The sequence below is a fragment of the Teleopsis dalmanni genome, chromosome 1 (assembly GCF_002237135.1).
Source record: "Teleopsis dalmanni isolate 2A chromosome 1, ASM223713v2, whole genome shotgun sequence".
Classification (NCBI taxonomy): Eukaryota; Metazoa; Arthropoda; class Insecta; order Diptera; family Diopsidae; genus Teleopsis; species Teleopsis dalmanni.
The window spans coordinates 212521679-212544834 of NC_051846.1; the positions used below are offsets into that span (position 1 = coordinate 212521679).

General features: G+C 29.0%; 3 protein-coding genes across 5 annotated transcripts in view; all 3 read left to right on the forward strand.

The window, feature by feature from the left end:
- Positions 1-3480: 3480 nt before the first annotated feature.
- On the forward strand, positions 3481-9564 carry LOC119671803 (tyrosine aminotransferase). Its single transcript, XM_038082595.1, has 4 exons — positions 3481-4073; positions 8078-8589; positions 8655-8948; positions 9004-9564. Exons 1-4 carry the CDS (start codon positions 3872-3874, stop codon positions 9340-9342), a joined length of 1347 nt encoding a protein of 448 aa, XP_037938523.1. The 5' UTR covers positions 3481-3871; the 3' UTR covers positions 9343-9564.
- Positions 9565-10838: 1274 nt separating this feature from the next.
- On the forward strand, positions 10839-12372 carry LOC119675658 (NADH dehydrogenase (ubiquinone) complex I, assembly factor 6 homolog). The gene is made up of 6 exons (XM_038086867.1): positions 10839-11083; positions 11165-11276; positions 11353-11472; positions 11528-11923; positions 11982-12085; positions 12150-12372. The coding sequence occupies exons 1-6, from the start codon at positions 10932-10934 to the stop codon at positions 12229-12231; spliced, it is 966 nt and encodes a 321-aa protein (XP_037942795.1). The 5' UTR covers positions 10839-10931; the 3' UTR covers positions 12232-12372.
- An 818-nt stretch (positions 12373-13190) lies between these two features.
- LOC119671804 (ras-related protein Ral-a) overlaps positions 13191-23156 on the forward strand; it is a 28812-nt gene continuing 18846 nt past the window's right edge. For 2 of the 3 annotated variants that reach the window (XM_038082598.1, XM_038082596.1), the window contains exon 1: positions 13191-13425. The gene's annotated coding sequence lies outside the window, so the exon portion shown is untranslated. Of the gene's footprint in view, positions 13426-14408; positions 14484-23156 lie in introns of those variants that run through there. The other variant, XM_038082597.1, reaches the window with a different exon arrangement.

Below are 23156 nucleotides of genomic sequence, written 5' to 3' on the forward strand. Positions count from 1 at the left end.
ACATAAATTAAATAAATTCTATTATATATTAGAATAAATAAATAATGCAAATATAAGCTCTCTAAGCAACTTATTTAAATCATCAACTTTTCTTCTAGTATAAAAAAGCTTATTGTTGAAATAAATTATTAAAATTATCATTAGTCGATTTGTAAGTTTTGTAAGATTTGTAAATATTTTTCTGAAATAATAGTACATAAATTTTAATGAAAATTTTTCTTGAGAACTCACTTCACCCCTTCACTGGTGCGTATTTTGATTGCCTATAAGGTTAGGCGGTTAGTTGGTTGGATTTCTAGAGTAAACATTCATGACTAATCTGTTTATCACAGCAGCGATTTGTTAATAGTGCGATCAGCAAAAATAGTTCAAATAGCAACAACAGGTGTACATTTTCTAATTTAAATGCACGTATGTAAATTATAAATCCAAGACAATAATTTATTGCTTTTAATTACTGTATCAGACATTTGTTGCTGCCTCGATCAATTATAATATAAATTGCTAAATATTTAATTGACACTAATTGTCAATTAAGCAGTGCATCTCTCAAACGTTGACTTGACCTTTAGCCAGTTTAAGGCACCCACTTGACATTCAGGACATTTTTACTTGTAATATCGAGAAAATAGTATAAATAATAATGTAAATATTTTTTAAATAAAGATTTATAGTTATTAACTTTAATATTGAATTGTATATAGGCTATAGTTTATCTGAAAGTGGATGGTATATTTAACAGGAATATATACATACTCTCGGACAGGCATGCTGCTTTAAAGTCTCCGAGTTCAGTCCAACTTACATCTAGGACGATTTTTGACTGCTACTCGTACATATCTTTAAACACTATGTCGAAGCAGCTCAATATTTCTCTAATTTAGGTTTACGGTCATTGGGATAATTTCAGCATTTGCAAAGCAGGCGACCTAGCCATATCGTAACATCATGCAAATTGTTACTGAGTTCTTTTTAATAAAATAGGAACACTGGCAGGCATCTGTATGCAATTTGGCCACGTACCACCAAAGAAAATCAAATTCTCTCATTAAGATGCCCCGTAGAAATATCAGCCTTCTGGTAGGTTTACTTACAAGTCATTGAAATCACGCTAGAAGATTAAATCTCTCTTGAAATTACGCTAGATGATTGAATCTCTCCTGACAGTGCCTCTCATCTACTTTGGCTTTGCCTACCTCATGCATGACAGAGATTAAACACTTTAGGAGTCCCCTTCTTTGAGGATCTTGAAAAAGCTACAAAACCTCCCACTAAACAGCATTCTAACCTTCGCTAAATGTTTCAGGTGATTTTAAACCCTGAGTTTCTCCACTATACGGTAACACAATGGGTTAATAAATCTAAGAGAAACCCCTTCAGAACGTCGGTATAACTTAACCTAACCTAATGGTTTCTAAAGTTCCAGTGGTGTAAAACACTGGGGTTGTAATAGCTCTTTTGTGCCAATAACTAACTGATCTTAAGCAAACAGTGAAATAATAAAGGCAGACAGACAGCAAGAATTATTTGGCAATTCAGATGAATGCTACTAATCTCTGTCAATAAGGTTTTTCTGATACCAGAAAGAGATAGATACACCTAGCTAGAATCTTCCTCTAAAATGAAAACCGGACATTAATAAAGGATATGGATATACGGCTCTATATTTCTAGGTAGACACATTATGTTAGTACCTATAATAGACTTAGATGTCCCTTCAGGTAATCACTTAGCAAACTACCTTTGTGCTAATGATTAAAAACATTAATTTGTAATTATAAGGACGAACCAGCTCTTTGATTTTACTTTTTACTGGCATGTGTTGCGAGTGACACCCTCCCCCGATCTTTTATCACTTTATAGAAACCATTCTTGTTGAGATGTTCCGTCAGGTCATAAGAAAAAATTAACGTGGAGTTTTTTTATTTAAATAAATAATAAGCTCAAAATAGAAAATGACTTCAGTTTCTTTTAAAATGACACAACTACATTAATTGCAAAATGATAATAAAATTATTATAAATTCTGTTCGTTATATATTAACAAATATATATATCCTTGTACTAAGTAAAATATGACAAGAGTAAAGAAGACTGTAAAATAATTCGCACAAATGTGATTTATTTGAGTTTTTAGCGAATTCATATTTACTTACTTTCATACTTGCGCATATAGACAGACTCATAGATTACTGTATCACTATAACTTCAATAGAAGAAACAATGAAAAAGTGGAAACTAGGAAGGAAAACGTAGAACCAAAATATAAGCGTTAAAATTCTGGCAAATAATTTTAATTAATTTTTGTAAAAAAGCTCGCAGAAAACATTTTTAAAATAGAAATATTTTATTAGTGTTAGTATTAACTATACTAGACAATAAAGCTCTCGAAAAATGGTGCCTAAATGTTTAAAAAAACTCTGTCTAATATGAAGTTAATGCTTACTACAGTGGCTTTTGTCTTGCATCAGATTTTAAAAAAAGTTTCAAAGCAAATTGTTTTAAATTTAATAAAATAAAATTGTTTTGAATTAAAAAAAAGGCGAAAGAATTTAATGAATAATTAAATAAATGCAAAATATTTTGGAATGTCCAGAATTGTTACTAAATATAAATAAATTGTGTTATTTTTACAAAATTTTGTATCGAATTTATTTTTGAAACAAAATAATTTATTAAGCGGCACTTGTCAAGCTTCAAGTGTAAACGCCTAATTAAGAATTACAATAATTTGCAAAAGAAAAAAAAAGATTTAAATAAGATGACACCAGAAAAAACATCTGATCTATTTCATTGAAAATGCGGTATTTTTATTTTTAAATATTTTGCGAATCAAATTTTTGTATAATTTACATTTAATTTTTATGACAGCAAAAACGAAGAGAAAAAATTATAACAAAAATGCGAGCGGTGCCTGAGCCGAAGGCAGGCGCTGGAGCGTTCAAATCATTGAAGAAGTGAACAATTTAGAAATGTGAATACTGGTTAAAATATTTGATTCCATTTTATATATATTATCAAGTAATTAATTGAAATTTTTATTTAAATAATTAATGCACATACTTAAAGAGTGCGAATACGTATGTATGTATGTATGCATGCATGCATGTACATGTTTATTTGTATGTATGTAAATCTTATAACAAAATACGGGTAATACTATATATCGAATTTTATCGAATTGTATTATTTAAAATATTGTTTAAAGTTATTTTGTTTTTGTTTTTAAAAAGTATTCCGCGAAAGTTAATAAAATCAGGGCGTACAGCAGCATACGTAACGTAGTGAAGCGCTTTGAAGAGGACGAATAACAAGAAACCATTGAGCTGTTACCGCAACTAATACCACTGTTGCTCAGTCGTCTCCAATACCAGCACCTCCAGCGCACCACTACTAGCAGCAGCCAGTTTAACTACTGCGTTGCTGTGCCAACTGCGACACACGCAAAGAACTTAAGCCAATAAAAGCTCAATCAGATCGGCTTAAGTAGATCAGTTGAACTTGGCTGAGAATTAAACAAACATCACAGCTAGCAGCTCGAATTGAAAGCTCTGATAACAAACTTATATTTGTGATAATCAAATAGTTTTGTGATTTGTCTGACAACTGTAAGCGTTGTTAATACTCACTTATTGCGGCTAAAGCGCCTATAGCTTAACTCATGGTAGTTTGGAATGATAATCAAGACACAAATTTCAAATTTATATGAAAATTTTATTTACTGAGGCATAAACTGCTCTTGGCTGTGTGTAAAGAATAAAATATTCAGATTCTTTTTCGTTTACTGTGCGAAACAAGGACTTTTGCAATTTCGATAATTTTTTAAAAGTTTTTGTGCAAGTGTTAACTCGGTTTATTTGGTTTATGTGATAATGCCAATTAATGGTTTAGATCATTTTATTTCATCGTCGACAAAAGCCGTCGTTAATCCAACAGACTTGAAGACTGCGCGGAAGACATGGAACATCAAATCTTCGAAGTTGGCTAAGAACACGCACAATCGCATTCGAAGCATTGTCGAGTCCTTGAAAATTAAGCCGAATCCAGAAAAACCTATGATACCGCTTTCGATTGGTAAGTTATATAAATATTAAAATAATTTCTGATAAAACTATAAAAATATTTATAATATTTAGTTTTTATTATTTTTTATTTAAACAAATGATATTTTCCGCGTTTTTCTCATTATGAGTAATTAATTTTGAAAGAAGAAAATAAAGTATAAACTTAAAATATAAATGAGGTGACTAAAGTCTTTTAAATATTTTTCATTATCTGAGATATTTTGTTATAATATTATCATTTAATATTTAATAAATTATCATTTAATATTTCAAAATAATTAAGAATAAAAAAATTGATTGATTTCATTTTATAAACTTTTACTTAAAATAATTAAATAATTAATTTTAAATAATTTAAAGAAAATAATATGAAGTAGGTAATATATAGTAAATTTGAATAAAAGTTTAGTATGGTAAATTAACCAAAATAAAAAAAATTATGGAATTAATAAAATAAAAATCGATCAATAGAAGGAACAATTTAATTATTTAATTAATGCGAAAATATAACAAGTTTAACAAAAATCGATAATATATAAAAGAAGTATGATGAAAGTTATATGTTAGAGTTCAGTTAGGTTATATGAATATCAATTATTGTCGACATACTTAGCCTATTGTGCTATCATTTCCAGCAGGTTTTCCTTCTTTTTTCCATATTTTAAAAACCCTATCATTTTTTTAGTATATTTTTACAAAAATAATGGAAATTTTTGATCATGGTATTAGCTAGCTCTTCCTTCATTCTTCCGTATTTTGAAAACCTTCTTCTTATTTTTAATGAATTTTTTTAAAAATAATGAAAGTTTTCGACTATAATATTAGGTATCTACAGACAAAAATGAAACTAGAAAAATTTTAATACATTAGACAGTAAGATTATTTTAACTCTGTTGTTATTTTACTGAGTAAAAAAAAAGACAATAAGTTTAATAAGGTTTTATATTAATTATTTTATGTAATTATTTCATGTATACAATTGCTGCAATTTTGGGCATTATTAATTATTTTATTTTGTTCTTATTTTATTCTTATTTATATTTTAATTGTACTCTGAGCAAATAACTTATGTCTGTGCGTATCATAGAAAAACTGTAAACTCTGCTTTTCAGAATAACTTGATTGTGTAAAGCATGATGCAATTGTTATTGCATCATTATATTATGTACAATAACATAACAATAATATATATATATATCCATATCTACTATAATTGTAGATTTATTATAATTAAAACCTAGAATTGCATTTGAATTTTTCATTGAATAAATTCGATGCGATAATTTAGTAGCTCAAATTGGTTTGTGTCTAGTCTAACTGCATACACAATCCATAATAAAGTTGAGAAGAAGAGAAGAAAATTATACGGAAATTATTTTAGTTTGATATTTAGAAGAAGGTGTCTAATCCAAGGGATTCAATAAGTCTAAGCGCAACATAGTATTCTACTAAAAATTTCATTCGCCAAATTCACGATTTTAAATAAGAATATTTTGACCTTGTTGTCCTCTAAAATATATGTGTGCAAAATATTATATTTCCTTATTTTATTATTTGCATTATTTTAAGACTGATGAACTTTGTTATGTAATGTTTTGGATGTTCAGAAACTTACTATGAGCCTTGAACTTGTTTCAGCAAATAATTTAAAAGAGAAAAAACCGCCTTTCTCGGTGAAAATTATAAATGCAAAAAACCAATAACTTTTTTGTTAAAAATCTGAATTTAAAATGAAAAAAATTTACATACTAGCAGTGCTGATAACTGACGCAAACAAGCGAATAACTAGGTTTAAAGGTACTGCCGATACGAAGATGAAAACCAGATTTCGAAAATTTTATGAATTTTATTCATGTCATCCAGTAAGACGCGTGGCATATTAATCGAAGACGCAAACACACTAACACACTCCCTAAATCTTATCTCGCCGACACCTGCTCTGCTAATCAGAATCACATTCTACTGCATTATATTTTAAGTTTAACTTAAAAACTTTAAAACTTGTTACGTATCCTGCGTTAAGTGGAACGCCATTTTTGTTGTTTATGCGTGTTCAGTCATCGAACGTTCCGTTTGCCATCATTCCGCGGCTCCCAACATTTTTGTTGTCGATGTTTTGCGCTCACAATTTTACCGAATTTTATGCAAATAAAATTTAATTAAGAACAAGTTTAAACAATTTTAATAATGAATTAATTTATTGCACGCTATACTCTTATGGTACGAATATATAACTTTTTTTTCTACGATTCTTTATTTTTTGAATTGATTTCATTTTTGTTTACATGCAAAATTTTCCATTAAACTGCTTAAATTTTGCGTATTTATTTACTTATCTTGGCTCATATTTGCTTTTATTTTTTTTGGATATCTTTCAGTTTTGCTAAACTGGCTTTCCTTAAATTCAAGTGCTACACACCCCCCAATTCAACCAATCAGAAACTGGCGCCATTTTCTTTGTTGAACATTTGTCATACTTCATTTTTTTTTGTAATGATAAAAATGAAAGAAATACAATTTTAATCCACCATATTTCGAGCAATGATTTTAAATATTTTCAACTTAGAAATATGCATAAAAACAGATTTGAATTTGTTTATAAAATATTTATATCATTTGCATAAAAAGTAGTTTTTTAAACTCGTTATTGTAATATTTTTTTAATTTTGCTTTGAATATTTATTTCTGCGTATTAATCAGGACTATTTGTCGTTTTGTTATACTTTTACAAATTATAACAAATTATTTGTTTTTATGAATTTTAACCTTTTTAATTTATTAATATAAAATAATTCTTATACTAAATATATTTACACTTATAGTTATCGAACTTCATTAGCATTTCTGTGTAGATTTTGTATGAAATTAACTCGATTAGTCGAGTTAATTGCGATAGTGTAAATGTACTGTTACAGATCCTATATATATTATATTAGCTAAAGAGACCTGGTGAAATTAAACAAATAATAAAAGAATTTGATCACGCGATTATATGAGGTCATAATATAAAAATATATAATCATGTAAACAAAATGCATATAGCAAGTTAATGAAAAAATTAATCTGTTTTTGTTGGTTTTAACCAGTTTATTTTTTTTTTTTTGTATTAAGTTAAAATTAAAATAGATATTTATAACTTATATATTATAACTTTTTCTGTGCGCTTCTTCTTTTTTATTGCATTTCGTTGTATTATATAACGTAGCAAAATCTGGTTTTTTATAGTATATAATATCTATATCTCTTTTAGAATATATTTCTTTAATATTATATTCATTATTATCTTATTAGAACTCCCAAAATTACTAAGAAACGTTTTTAAGACGATATCTATTTCTTCACTTGCTCTCTGTTTTCTTAGAAAAATTGAGCGCATTCTTAACGAGAAACTTTATGGTGGATATATAGTTATAGACAATTTTTTTTTTGAAATTTTCTGTTTTTTGGAAAAATCGACAAGTGACTTTATAAAATTTTTTTTGAAATATTCTACTAATTTTAGTAATCGTTTTTTAAATCCACACCAACATCAAGCTCAATTTTAAACTTAATTAACCTAAACAAATTAAATAATTAATTATGCATATATCTATGAAATATATCTGTAGATTTTTGCCAAAAAAAAAAACCACTTTATATATTATATTACAAAAATAATTGTCACGCGTGATTGCTTGTTTAGACACGTGAATTGCTTCAATAGTTCTGTAATTAATCCGGTGACCACTTAAAGAATCGGTTTACACACTTCACGCAAGTAGCAATTAAAAAATTTGTGAAATGCTGAGCTTGGATACCTTTCACTGACTGCACTGACAAGTAATCAATCAACTCTGAAATAGTTCTCAACATCTGAAACTTAATTTAATTAATTATGAACGATGTAAGGGTATTAAATTTCGAAGCGTTTTCACACAATTGAACATTTCCTGATACACGCTTTACTTAGCATTAACAACTACATTTAATACTAGCAGATTGAGTATCTAATTTATTATTATTTTTTATTTTTAGGCGATCCTACAATTTTTGGTAATTTAAGAGCATCAGATGAGACGATGAAAGCGGTGGTCAAAGCAATTGAAAGCGGAAAATATAATGGTTATGCACATACCCAAGGTCATGATTCTGCACGTGAAGCCATCGCTAAGTATAGTGCACATCAATCATCTGAGCCTATTAATCCAAATGATATAATGATATGCAGTGGCTGCTCCTCTGCTTTGGAATATTGCATATTAGCATTGGCTGATAGTGGACAAAATATATTGGTACCACGTCCGGGTTTCTGTTTGTATCACACACTCTCAGAAGGTTTAAATATTGAAGTGCGTTATTATGACCTATTACCAGAAAAGCAATGGCAAGCTGATCTTGTTCAATTGGAAAGTCTAATTGATGAAAACACAGCAGCTTTGTTGATCAATAATCCTAGTAATCCTTGTGGTAGTGTTTTTAACAAAAAACATTTAGAAGATCTTATTGGTATATGCGAGAGAAATTTTCTGCCCATAATAGCAGATGAGGTTGGTGGAAAATTATTTACTTTATAATTATTTTACTTGATCCAACTATCTTTATTCTTGCACAGATTTATGAACATTTTGTATTTCCTGGATCCAAGCACTTTGCGATCAGTAGTTTGTCGAAAAATGTGCCGGTACTGTCTTGCGGTGGGCTAACGAAACGTTTTCTAGTACCTGGATGGCGGATGGGTTGGATTATCATACACGATCGTGATCAACGTTTAGGTGATGCTGTCACTGGTTTAAAAAATATGTGTGCTCGCATCTTGGGCTCAAATACAATAATCCAAGGTGCTTTGCCAGATATTTTAGAAAAGACTCCGCAAAGTTACTTTGACAGTGTTATACATGTGTTACACGTAAGTTAATAATAAAATAAAAAATTTGCTTTTGGTAAATTATTTTCCTATTTAGTCGAATGCAAAACTGGCGTTCAAAATGCTTAGACGTGTTCGTGGCTTGAAACCCATTATGCCGAATGGTGCCATGTACATGATGATTGGCTTAGACATTGAGCGTTTTCCAGAGTTTAAAGATGAAACACACTTTGTACAAGAGCTGGTCAATGAGCAAAGCGTCTTTTGCTTGCCGGGTAATTGCTTTGAGTACCCAAATTTCATGCGTATCGTCCTGACTGTACCAGGAGAAATGGTTGAAGAAGCCTGCTTGAGAATTATGGAATTTTGTGAGGTGCACTATAAAATTGACAATCGAATTATTGAAAACAATATTCTCAAAGCAGTCAAATATTAAATGTTGTAATATATATTAATTCCCATAGATCCTATGAGGAACAGAGGGCCACAATTGCTGTAATAACCAAATTATATTTTTTGCATTTATAGCATTTAGTACACGGAATGATAGTAAATCGGGGAAGGGTTTTTTTATGATTTTTAATGAGAGATAATGATTGTAAACATTATCTCTCTCTTTTCAGGTATTAGTTTTATATGTGTATACTGTTATACTGTTTCAAATATATATTTATTTATTTTAAATAAAACGTTTTTAACTCATTTAATAAGTAAAGATGGAATATAAATTTATTTTTTTCGTTTTTTGCTGAAAACTTCGGTATAATAATAAAGCAAATTGGATTTATTAATTTCGAAGCTTTTATTCTTTTAGTGGTTTATTCAATACTTTTGGCTAATATTGAATCAGCTTACGGACTATGTTTGCTGCTCCATCAATGTTGGACAGTTCATCATAACATTTTGAAATTTTTTCAAACTTGTACTTTCACTAGTCCTTAAGATTAAATATTTATCTTGGCTTTCTTTTCGAAATAATGCTGCCATTTTCTAGGGGCTCATCATTTTAAATATTCGAATTTGATATGGATTTTTCAAAAAAAAGCGATTGATTAATTAATTTCATTTCATTTGAGCTTAAAAGCGTTTTAAGGACTAAATTTTTAATTATTTTAGAAAATTATGTTGAAGATATTTTTGGTAGAATCTTTTAAGATCACTCATTTCCAATAATCAGTAGCATTCCTGTGTAAATATCGATCGGTAATTTTTTTAACACTAATAGAACATGTATACACTACAATTTATTTATTACTATCTATTTATGAGTAAATGTTATTATAAAAAAGAGTTTTTTAATATATTTAGATAAAATATAGTGCATTCATGTGCGAGTGTTCTTAGTTCGACAATAAAGTTTAGCTGTAATAAAAGCAGCAAAAAGCTTTGTTTGATCGATATTCAACTGTAGTATGGATCAGCACTAGCACAGGTTGTGGGTTTAGCACATCGACAAGAACGCATGAAAGAATTCAAAGCGAGTCTGTTTACTTTCTTTATATGTAACATTGTATATCTTACATAATGCTTTTGCGTGGATTAAGAGTGAATTGGGTTGTATTTACGTTCTCATTAATAATGCTGATATATTTCGATCTACTGAAATTCTAGCAAAGAATAATACATAAAATCTAATTCATAGAAGTTAAAGAATTATGTATTTACGTATTTTAGTTATAAAAAACTTAATGTGTTAAATTATTCTTCTTTGTTAACAAGCTATTAATTAAAAGGAGGAGGCTAATATTCTTCAAAAAAGCACGAATTAGTTTATTTACGCTAAAAACATTTATTATGTTGTCAAAGTATATTAACGATTATTATGTGGCTATTTAAATTCGATTTGACGGATTTTAAATATAACATAATTCCTCTTTTTTTTATTAATGAAAATTTCTTACATTTATTGTGAACTTTAATATTAGAGTCTGGCAACTCTAGTCAACATGCAAACAACTGATTAAAGGAATAAGCTTAGTTGCCGAACGTAAACAAACTGTTTGCAATCTTCAAGTGCAGTTCAAAATGCGACGATATATATCACACAACAGTTTTGTTAAAAATAATTTATTAATAAATGTGAAGTATTTATTAAGCCAGGAACGTCAAGCACATGCAGCACAAAAAAACTTATCTAATGACATTTTTGCGGCGCGATATTGCATGAGTTTAGTTGAGTATGTACATAAAAAATTTGTTATATAAATATTACATTACGTTTGAAGATAATTACCAATATTAAAATTATTGTATTCTAGAAAAAATGACTATGAAAACTATTTGTGTACGTTGCTGTTAAAAGGAGAAAGACGGAGACATGCCTTCGCATTGCGAGCGTTCAATGTGGAAGTTTCCAAATGCAGCGCCAATGTAGGTAAACAAAAATTTCAGAAAACATATGTAATAACAAAATTAAATTATAAATGATGAGTATTATGAATTATAGATATCTGAAGAACAATTAGTAAAAATGCGTTTAAAGTTTTGGAACGATTCCATAGATAAATGCTTTGACAACAAAAGCTCATATGTGACAGATCAGCCAGTGCTGCGAGAACTTAAATACGTATGCTATATGTAATAAAGCCTTAAGTAATAACTAATCTGAATAATTTTTGCAGATTGTTGACAAGCATAAATTAACAAAACTCTATTTAAAGCGTTTGGTTACTGCGCGAGATCGACCGTTGAATCAGCAGTTTATGACACTCAAACAATTAGAAGAATATGCCGAACAAACATTTTCCTCCATAATATACCTATTGGTGGAATTGTACGGCATAAAAGACTTACAGGTTGATCATGCTGTCTCGCATCTCGGCAAAGCGCAGGGAATCGCTACATTTCTGCGTGCCATTCCCTACAAAGGCCGTAGTCAAGCGTTATATATACCACAAGAAATATTAATAAAACATGGCGTTAGTCAAGAGCGCATTATACGGGATAAACCAAATGATAAAGGAGTTGAGGAGTGCGTATTCGAAGTGGCCACAACTGCACATCAACATTTAAAAAAGGTACAATCAAAAAACTTGCTTTAAGTAAAACAGGTTTTATTTAAATTATTATTTTCAGGCACGTAGTTTGAGTGATAAAATTCCAAAAGAAATTAGAAAACTCTTTTTACCGCTGGTAGCTGTTGAACGCTATTTGGAACGCTTAAGAAAAACAAATTTTAGGTATTTGATATGATATATATATGCTAATTTTGCATAATATATTATTTTATATTTTTATTTTTAGTTTAACTGATCCAACATGTTTGCAACGTGACGCTTTGTTACCAGTTGCATTGTATTGGTTTAATTTGCGTAATAAATATTAAAGTCCTTAATGCAACCGCGTCAGTTAAAAAGGGTATAATAGTTCAATAATATTGCAAGAGTAATCTTAGAAACATTTAACTTGTAGATAATGTTTATATTTAATAATAACTTCTGTGCTTGAAGTTTATTTATAAAGTCGTTACGAGCTAAATTTTAAAATGTTATATGTTCTATAATAAAGGACTTATCATTAAAATATTAAACTATGTGTTTAAAATGAAAATCAATAGTTTTTGAAATTTTGATTTGGATTATATAAGGTTACAGATTAAGATTAGCTGTAAAGTATATTTGATTTATGACTTAATTACTTCAGTGACTGCCTGTATATAAAATAATTTTAGAAATGGATTTATTCTTCAAACACAATTTTTTGATGTTTTTTTTTAGATTAAAAAATTAAACGATATATATAACTTCGCAGGGAAATGCACATACTGAACTGTTCTCTGGTAAATTCTTTAATATATTCTTTGAATATACAAAAAATTCTTTTTCTAAAAAAATTCCTGGTTAATGCAAGATAATACAAATATTTTCACCAAATACTAGTTAAGCACCATCTACATTCAAAAAGTTGATATAATTTATTTGATTATATTTTATAATATAATTAATTAGTGAATAAACGAATTGATATGAATGATAATTCTGAATATATATGTACTTAAATATTCCATGCCCAATATATTTTTAATATAAAATCATTTATCTATAAAATTTGTGATAAAAATAATACATCACAAAATAATCGAACAATGGACATAGATATATGTGCAAATGCAAATATGTGTGATCATTCTAGTTTTTCAAATTTATATTTTAGAGTATGTTCAGTCCATATATCTTTTAAATATATTTTTGTTCTTTGATTAAACGACCGCAGCTACATTTGACAGATACAGTGCGGTTGAAAAATTCGTTACGTTTGCCATCTCACTTGTGTACATGCGAAGCTGAAATTCATTGATTTACGGGTAATCAAGTGATAGAAGCGTAAACGCACGGTCTCGGTTTTCTTTTGCGGAAGAAATTTTTGTAAAACTATAAGTGCGAAAACGGGATAATATTGTGTACAAAATCGAGTTCAGTTCTTATAATAAATATTATTAAAATCATTGTACTATTTAACTTGTAATTGCTGTTTAGTTGTGATCTTAACAATATAAGAGACGCTACGGAAAGAGCAAAATGTAAGTAGCAGAATGTGAAGAAGTAATGTGTGCAAAAAATATAAAGAAACAAATTAACTTAAATTTTGTGATACCAAAAATTTAATATATATAAATTAAAAAAAGAAATTATAGCACAAATACCGGGTAAAGTTTAAATAATAAATAATTTTCGCGCGTTTAGTTGGTGTTTTTTGCAAAATAAATGTTTTCTTTTCTTTGCATTCAATTCACTGAAAAGTATCTAAAAGCAAATATTTTGAATAATGTACAAAAAATGTAAAAAGAGCGATTGCATTTAGCAACAATAAAATTTTAAACATAACATTTATCGCCAAAAATGTGATAAAAGAATTTTTTTATTTTGCTTTATTTGAGAGGGACAACGCCTCTCTTGTGGAATTCAGTCGCCACTAATTTGATTTGACAACTTATCAATTTATTAACGCCGTATTTTGCTCTTGTGCCAGTGCTGTTGCTGCTGCTGCTCCCTTGCTGCGTTTGTTCTCCATAGAAAAATTTGGTGGACTTTTTCTTTTCTTTGGAAAGTGGAACAAACACATTTTCTGCATGGTTGTTGCACGTTGACGGCGAGGTGGATTTTATTTTTTGTGTGTGTGCTGAGTCATTTGTGGGGTGAGGTTTCCCTTTGGGCTCGGGGAAGTTTGTTTTTAATTATTTTATTGAGGCACCCGACTGAGCTGCAATATTGTTGGTGTTTATTTCATTTAAGCGACATAATTCAATTTTCCATTGAGCTATGTTTGTCTGTGCTGTGCTAAATGCTTGAATTTATGAGCTTAAAGTGTTTAAATCGACACTGAATTCTGCTTAAAACAGAAATATTCTTTTGCTAATTATTTTTTTGCGAAAGTTGCTAATTTGAAATGTTAAATGTTAATGTTAATAAAAAAAAACTTAGCAATTATTAGTCACGTTTTAATTTTAAATCTCCAGTACAAAAGCTTTGTGTGTTAAAAATTTAAAAAATTCTAAATGTCTGAAACACGTAATTAGTACTCATATTTGTATATAATAAAAAGCTGTAGAGCTGAGCTTAAGAAATCGAATTGAAACAGGTATTAAAATAAGTATAACCTAAAACTGAAGTTAACCTTTATGCGATATTCAAGTAATTTTTTAAACAATTTAGCAAAAAGAAAATTAAATTTATTTAACAAATTTGTAATATTAATATTATAGTATACCACATTATTATATTATTTTATTTAAGGTATTGTTAATATTCTGTCTTAGCTTTTCAGTTAATCTCGGGTATCAACATAAATATTTTTTATTTAAAATCAATTAATTATTTTTATTTATAATATAATAATAGCTTCTAAGAAAGCTAAGTTTCAGGTTTCCGGATAGTTTTAGCACAAGAATCATCATATATTTTGTTGTGTATCAGCAATAAAATTTTCGCTAAATTTTTTTTTTAAATGGAACTTAATTCCTTATGTCAATTATTGCTTAGTCTGATGAAGTGATAAACAATATTCCAGTCAAGATGTAGAGAGGGGTTACGAAGAAACCTCGCAGTTAATAGAGAGTGAAACATAATATTTTATAATATTATATAAAATATAATATATATATTATAATAATATAAGGAATTCTGATGAAGGCAAAAGCAAATTTGCCGAAATACGTAAGGAATATACAAAAAATACGATCGAAATAGAAATTAAAATTCTAAAAAACAAAACCGGCTTTAAAATATTATTAAATATACATATATAAAACTTTATAAAATTAAAATAAATTTGTAGATAAGAATTATTTTTAGGAACAAATTTAATGTTTCCATATATATTTTAAAATTTGTTAAATGACGAAAAATTCAACGTTTCATTCTCTCATATTAGTTTACCTTAAAGAAAGTGATAGAATCGATCTTGTTATACGAATCAAAAATACGAATGGTGACATGATACTTCCTTCCTTAATACCTTAGAAATGTTCTGATATTAGGTTGTGTTATTATTATTATTATAAGCACTCATGTAAGCCTGTGCCCCAGGCTAAAAACTCACAAGCATTTACAACTGTTTAGAGCCGGTAAGAAATCTTGCGTTCTTTAGCGTTACAACCAAATTAGTGTACTATTTTTTGTTGTGTCCCGTTGTGTTATATAAAAGCTAGAATATATATATATAAAACTAGAAATATATGTTTATTGAAAATATCAGATTCTCTCGGACGGTCGCGGTGTAGATCAATATGATTTTCTTACTTTTATGATACACAAAGATGGCCATGTCCTTGTTTTTCATATGCAAACCAATAAATTGTTATGTGTTTAGATATTACTGGATACTGAATTTCAAGTAATTCAATAGAGAACGAAAAGTTTACCATTTTGCACTATACACGTAAATAAATCTTGAACATAGAAACTCGGGTTTGTTCTATTATATACCTATATTATTTATCAGTGTAAATCATTTGATTTTTTCTTATACTTTTCGAATCAACAAGTTCTCAACTCAACTCAAATGTATACATTTGTTGATCATACTATTATTAACAACTGTGATAACAATTCTAGTAAGGGAATCATAATTACTGAATAAATGTGTTGTCAGGGTTAATGATTGCTATGAGAAAGCGCTATAGATACTTTTTTTTAATATTAAAAAGTAGAATTAAAAGATAATACTTTTTACAACTAATAAAAAATCATAAATCTAAAGAATGAGAATGCGATAGAAAAGTAATAAGTTAGTTGAAATTATGTTTTTATTAAAAAAATCAGAGAGATTATATATTGAATGAATCTCTGATTTTATGAGAAAAAATCAGAGAGATTAGAGATTTTAGAGAATTTAGAGATTATTTATACTCAATACATTTAATACACATAATCATCACTGATTTTATGAAATAGAGAATCAGCAAGATATTGATTATATATAAGATTTTTGAGTATCCTACTTCACCTATATATTCTTCATTTTTAAAAATGGATTACATATACAAAATGTTGCTTTTATTGATCACATAATGATGTATTTAAATGAAAAAAATTTCAAATTGTAAATTCTTTGACTGTTAATCTGCTTTAGTTTATTGAATAAACCTTGCAATTTTTATACGCCCCAATTAATCGATAGGAACATCATCGATAATGCGAGCACAACGAATACCGACAAAAAGCAGATGAATGAAAAAGCGGCTTAATTATTTGAAATCAAGCCGTATCGAATCGAAAACAAAACCAATAAATAAAAAAAAAATAAAATAAAATCGATGAACCCAATTAAACGAAACGAATTTGAAAAGGGAAAATAAATGCAAGACCAGCAGATGTCACACGTTACAAGACCTGCGAATTTAGTGACATTGCACCGTAACACCACCACCTCGGGTTCAAGTTGGACAAACTAAAATGAAAAAAAATTTCTAGTTGATTTCCACTTCTCCATCGATTTCAAAAGAAATTGAGTTTATTGAACTACTCGGTTGCAAAAACATTTACGAATCTCATAGGGTTGAGTATTAGGTTATCTACTAAAACAAAGTCGGGAAGTTGTAATAGATAAGATTTTTGCACGCTTTTTATGAAATCAGTTTTGACGTAACAATAAATTAAAAGTATTAAATTAGATTTATTATAAAATTAAATTGAGAGAACATTTTTATGCAAATTGTGCTTGTATGAGTGTTTCATTATATGTTATTCATTGGAACTAATTTAAAATTAACCGCATAAAGTACATAAACACTGTAATTCCCCACAAAAAAATTATATAAAAATTGCAGTAAATTCCTATGTGATTTGAGATAAAATTGATAAGTAGTAAGTGTGACTATGAGTATTGTGTATACTCAATTTCAAGGGCAATTTGTGTTATATCATTTTGAAAAAAAACTACATAAAGTTTTAATATAAAATTAGTACGCAAAACTGGCAAATTAATGACTCACTCGCCTTTATAATCACATTGTACTTCATAGAATCGCACATAATTACGGATTAATAGCGATTAAATTCTGTTAGTTTTTCTTGAAGAGAAAATACTCCTCTTAACTCATAAGTAGAGGTAAAATTACAGTCTTGGAAAAATACGAATAACGAAAGTATTGATTAAAGTTCAAACTCCTTTTAACGTATGTTCACATTTCCGAAACGCCCTTCTTTGAGTATTCGAAACGCAGCTGAACCGTTGCCATAGAAATAAAAAGTTTGTTTTCTTCCGCATAGTTTTCATACATTTCATTTTTATTAGTCACTGTACTCTCTTGAAACAAGGGTGCAATATTACACAAATGGATTCAGTTTCAGTTGCAATATCGGAAGTAATATTTGTTAAAGTCATGTCAATTTTGACATTCTATTTAAATAACACCATTATTAGAAATTGTTCGATTGAATGAATACACCACGTCAGTCAATAAGTCCTGATAATAACTATTTAAAAATGTTTATTTCTTTTATGTAATTCGATTAATAATGGTCGTTTTAATAGCAATATAATCATTACTAGGCTTCTCTATTTCAATGTGTTTCTTGTAATAGCCCTTATCTGAAGCCCCCATTAGTCGTTTGTTTTGTGTGACTTACAGCTAAAGTAAAACCTCTTTCTGTAAAGTACCTTATTTTAATCTATGAACGAGATTTATTGTTGTTTGAAGATAAATCAGCCAAAATACGTTAGATAAAGAATCAATTTAAAATGGTCATCACGCAGTGTTTTGTGAAATGCTGGTTCATGAACATTATATTGTACGCAAACCATATACGAAGGCCATAACGTTACCTTACCGACCGTATTTTGTATTTAGACGAGTTTTTCTTTTCTCGATTTATCCATACATCATTTTGGTTCCGGTCTATAGGTAGTTATCAATTCAAATTCATCTATCATTATATACCAATGTAAAAAACTGTGTTTATTTTGCATTAACCGCTGTAAAGTCATTGTACATTGCTATTCTTAGTGCAATGTACGTAAATTCAGTTCTCTTTTCGAACATCTCTTGTGTTATAAAGGGGTTATGCTGTTTCCGATTATCTTTAAGATCCCTACTATCTCTCAGAACTCATTCGATTTGATCAAACTTCAATGAGATTGTTCATCGATGCGTGAGACTTGTGGACAAGTGACATGGGGATGCAAACATGATCACCCCTAGTAACAGGACAACTGTCATATATCTTTTGTGAAATTTTGTTTACTGTAAAATTGATAAGGTGGATTACCACTATTAGGTATCTTATTTATGATGCAATGCAGTGTAATATAATTTTTGAAGCCCTCTAATTAGGCGATATATTTTATATATGAACCTATCCGGTACAGCCTTTATTTGTTTCTAATATGAACATATGGATATCGTAAATCACTCTTAAATATATGATCGATACCAGATCATCATGACAGATACTGTTAATATAATTATAGCGATTTTTATCTACCTTGTATTTATTTTTCCCAACTTCAATATGCAGTATTGGAATATAGTATCACAACATGTGCTGTCTTTACGAACTATAATTGTTGCAGATTCGATTGATGAAGCATTTTATTTGAATTATTTGCATTTTATTTCATTATTCGAAGTTTCCAAAATAAGATTTCCCTTTTTATTTTAAAAATATTTTCTCCTTTTTGTTCTAAAAAATCATAAAATAATATACATTAATTCAATTTTGCAATTTATACTAAATATTGTTTTTACACCATTCAGATTTTATCATTTTTATATTAAATATAATAGAAGACGTTTCAAGATTGCCTCATCATCTACAGAAAAGAAACAAACGAGTAAGACATAAAACCACCAAAATGGGAAAAACTTGGTGCTATCTTGACAAATGTGTCAGTTGATTGTGTAGTAACTGCCATTTACACCTAAACACTTCTGCTCTCAACTGTTGCCTCCAGCGAGATTCTCACACTGTTCCAAAGGTGCTTTAACTAAAGCGGAAGCTGAAACTGAATTGACCAAATGCGGACATTTCTTGGTTCTCTTTCTTCATTGGCTTTATTAGCTTAAAAATAAATCGTAATCGCAACACAAAAAAAGGTAAATAAAGAAGACCATTGCTCCCATCGAAAACTGGAGCATTCGAATCTACTCAGAAGCCAGCAATGCGGGGAAGAAGTCTTTGTTGTCTTCGCGGTAAGAAGTTATGGCATTTCTTTGAAGCAATGTTTTTATGGAGAATTTTAGTTTTGTGTTGTGAGTTTGTTTTTAATGAGATTTTAACCCGTTCGTGTGTGTACGGTATTCATGTTCATTTCATTATTTTACTGTTTCTGCAGAATTGCTTATATAAACTAAGTTGCAACATTTGTATCTTTTTATGAGTTTCTTTTTAAAACTTCCGCAAATAAAAGTTCAGTAAGCTGTGTTTAAATTATGCAGTGTCACATGCTGATGTCTCCCTTCGCCCGTATTTGGAAGCGTAACAAGCAAAATGGGCTCTATGTTTTAGGCATGAGTGCTGAAGACCTCTAGAGCATAATTTTAATATTTTAACATAATTTCTGATATTTTACTTGCTTCAGTATTTGTTATAAATACTTGGCGGAAAATAGGAGTGCCCTTAATAAAGTTTCCACTTAAAGTGAAATATATTTCAAACGTATATTTAAACTATGCGGTGACATTAATACAAAAATTTTGTTATGTTGAGTATATAAATTTTCTGAGAAAGTTCTTTCTGATTGTAATCAAATGTGGATGTCTATCAATTAATCTAATTTTTAATATTTTAATTAATTTTTCTATTTTTGTCAACATGCTTTAGAATAGCATTAACTTTACTCTGGCTCGATGCTACTTCTTATCAAATTTCTTATATTATTGTTGCGAATTTACATGTGGCATCGCCTGGTGATATGAGAGGTATGTTGTACCTTCGCGTTGCCAACTCTTGTTTTTTAACACTGATGTTAATTTTAATTAATGACAAAGTCCAACAACTGTTATCAGATTATAGATGAGCTATAGACATCTCAAGATTTATAAAATAGGAAAAATCATATTACTTTTTGGTAACGTAGTTCTGGATTTGTTTATTTTTCTTTATCTTAAGTGAATTTTGAAGTTCCTTTTAATCTGATATCTGTAGTGTTTTGTAATATAGTATAGTATCAAAAATATTACGTATCTGCGCCGACGCCCCATGGTTTATCCCGAATAACGTCCTACATCATGATCTTGGCATCTCTACAGTGTACGAGTCAATACAGCAAATAAGCAGCAACTATCACTCACGACTGGTAGTTCACCCTAACCCCCTTGCCGCAGGCCTAACGAGTGGTATTTTTAACATTCGTAGATTAATACGCTTCGCAACTTCTGATTTGCCGAATAGATTCTAGAAATTGTAATTCTTCATAAGGCGGTGATTACCACTGGGTAGTCCCATACATGCCAATCATATATTGTTATTGCCATAAGTAGTACTTATTATTCATGAATAGAATAGATTGTATATAATAAAATGAAGTTTGAAAAAAAAAAAAGTATTTTTATTTAATGTATAGTATTTTTAGTGCTGTTTAAAAGCAGCTTGATTTTTGTTTAACTGTTTGTGTTGTTAACTGGAGTTAAGGAGGTCAAGTCATACATATAACAATTAATTAAATAAATAAACGATGTTGAGGATTGATTGATTTTTTTTTTATTAGTTATTTGAACACTTTATTCTTTTTCGTCGGTTTTACTTTAATTTACCAATACTCTTTGACAATGGTTTGGTTTACTTTTTTGTATGTCATCTCACCAACAGTTTCGTATTAACCTTCCAGGAGAACGTCTACCAGCAACAGCACTGGTAATGCAGCAACACTTATGTCATCTTTTCACATGAATACAACTCGAAAGAGTCAACAATTTATAATTGTTGTCAACTTTATGTTTGGATGAATTGCGGAAGCAACTGAAGTGGTGTCACCTGCTTTTTTTTGCATATTTCACAACAATAAATCCGTAAATGTGTCTATAGAAATATCCTACAAAGAAAGAGACGTTAAGTCCTCAAATATAATGAGAAATCAAGCCTTTGTGGGTGAAAAGTACTTCAGCACTTCAACGCTTGAGCATTTGTATCTGCACTTCCCATTCCTCGTTGATTTGTGTAAATATTTTTCATATATTTTCGCTGTTAAGTTATACGGAATGACTTTACGAGTGAATGCAGGGCATGGAATCCATTGAATATGCATATATGCGATCGCTTTAAAATCGTGTGCTGCTGATATGCTAATGTGAGAAAATCCATGAAGACTGCATAAAATTATTTTATTTTTAGCCTTTATTTCCAACCTTTGTGTATTATTTTTTTTTTTGTTGTTATAAATTGAAATAAAATATAGCAGAATTATGTCATCTTCAACTTTGAGTGAAGCATTAATTAACAATAACAATTGTTTTTGATTTTTCACATAGCATAATTAATTCATTACTCTATCGTCAAATTTAACTACTTCTTGCATTACTTAGTCGTTCTCATGCTGCGTGTGTTTCTGTAGCCTTCGTAAGCAGGTGATTTGATTACTCGTATGTAATTAAAATCTAAGTTGAAACTCTTTTAAATTTAATTAAATAATTTAACAGTGGGAATTGAATTTTTTGTTTTTATTTTTGTTTTTGTTTTTGTTTTTTTTGAATAAATGTTTTATGTAATTTTCTTTTCATTGTATTTCAATTTATTGCAATGACGTCACTGCCATAGAAATATTATTGCAAAATTGATGTGAACTCAAACAGTATATAAACAATATAAACAATTTATACAGATTCTATGGATTTGGTTCTATATTTAACCAAAGCAAAAATCCATAAAGTTTTCATCTTTGCGATTTCGTGCTTCTATGCTTGGAGCACGTTTTGTTTGGATTGCTTTTGTTTTATAATTGCGAAAATTAATTAAAAATTTCATTATTTCTAGGTTTCCATTTTCATCTTAAATACTTTTATACTAAGAATTCATAACAGCAAACCAGAGTAGGAGTAATCAACTTTTAATAGGAGATAAATGTTTGATTGATCCTTTGAAGTAAGCAGACATTTTTGGTTTATGTAAGGTTAGTAGGCTTTAATCTTCAAAACTCAATTGAAGTTGTTGCTTCAAATACTATTGGAATTTGGGTCTTGTATGGACAATTTTCATGTACAGTGTTCTAGTACGAAAATTTAGATTAATTCAAATTGAATTCGATTTATTAATTCTTTTTCTAACCCTTGTGTTATACAGACTTTGGGGACACTCGTAATTAGGATATAGTGGATTGTAAAGAAATGTGGAGTGGGATAATGAATAATTTAAAACTTACTTGATTTTCGCCAATTTAATGAAGCGTAAGACAATTCAACAGATGGATAACGTTATGTTAAAAAGAGTACCAGTTAGGGTACAAGTTAGGAACAGGCGGATTAATAGCTGACGAGTTATTAAAATAACTGCTAGAATATCGTAGAAGTTGTTGTGAAGTTATGCAGAAGGGAGAATGGAGCAGCAGTGAAATATCTAAAGTTGTTCAATTTAAGCCAATGAAGTGTGAGTTATAACTGAGTTAATCAACTGGACTGATTGCAACAGTGATCTTACAAAAGGTAGCTAATCCGAACGATTTTAGTTGAAAATCTGTTTAGAATAAAATAATAAAAAATTTTGTATAAAATAAAGTGCTATGATAATTTAGGATATATTGTATACACGAAAATTGTTATACACAAATTTCGGATGAAAAAGAAGGTACGAAAATGTGGGCTATACCGTTTGATAGGCC

Excerpts from the sequence above, each read along its gene's own strand:
- LOC119671803 (XM_038082595.1), top strand. The coding sequence starts at position 3,872 with ATGCCAATTAATGGTTTAGATCATTTTATTTCATCGTCGACAAAAGCC. Across the intron at positions 8,590-8,654 it reads TGCCCATAATAGCAGATGAG|ATTTATGAACATTTTGTATT; the intron begins GTTGGTGGAAAA and ends ATTCTTGCACAG. Across the intron at positions 8,949-9,003 it reads GTGTTATACATGTGTTACAC|TCGAATGCAAAACTGGCGTT; the intron begins GTAAGTTAATAA and ends TTTCCTATTTAG.
- LOC119675658 (XM_038086867.1), top strand. The coding sequence starts at position 10,932 with ATGCGACGATATATATCACACAACAGTTTTGTTAAAAATAATTTATTA. Across the intron at positions 11,084-11,164 it reads TATTGCATGAGTTTAGTTGA|AAAAAATGACTATGAAAACT; the intron begins GTATGTACATAA and ends ATTGTATTCTAG. Across the intron at positions 11,277-11,352 it reads TTTCCAAATGCAGCGCCAAT|ATATCTGAAGAACAATTAGT; the intron begins GTAGGTAAACAA and ends TATGAATTATAG.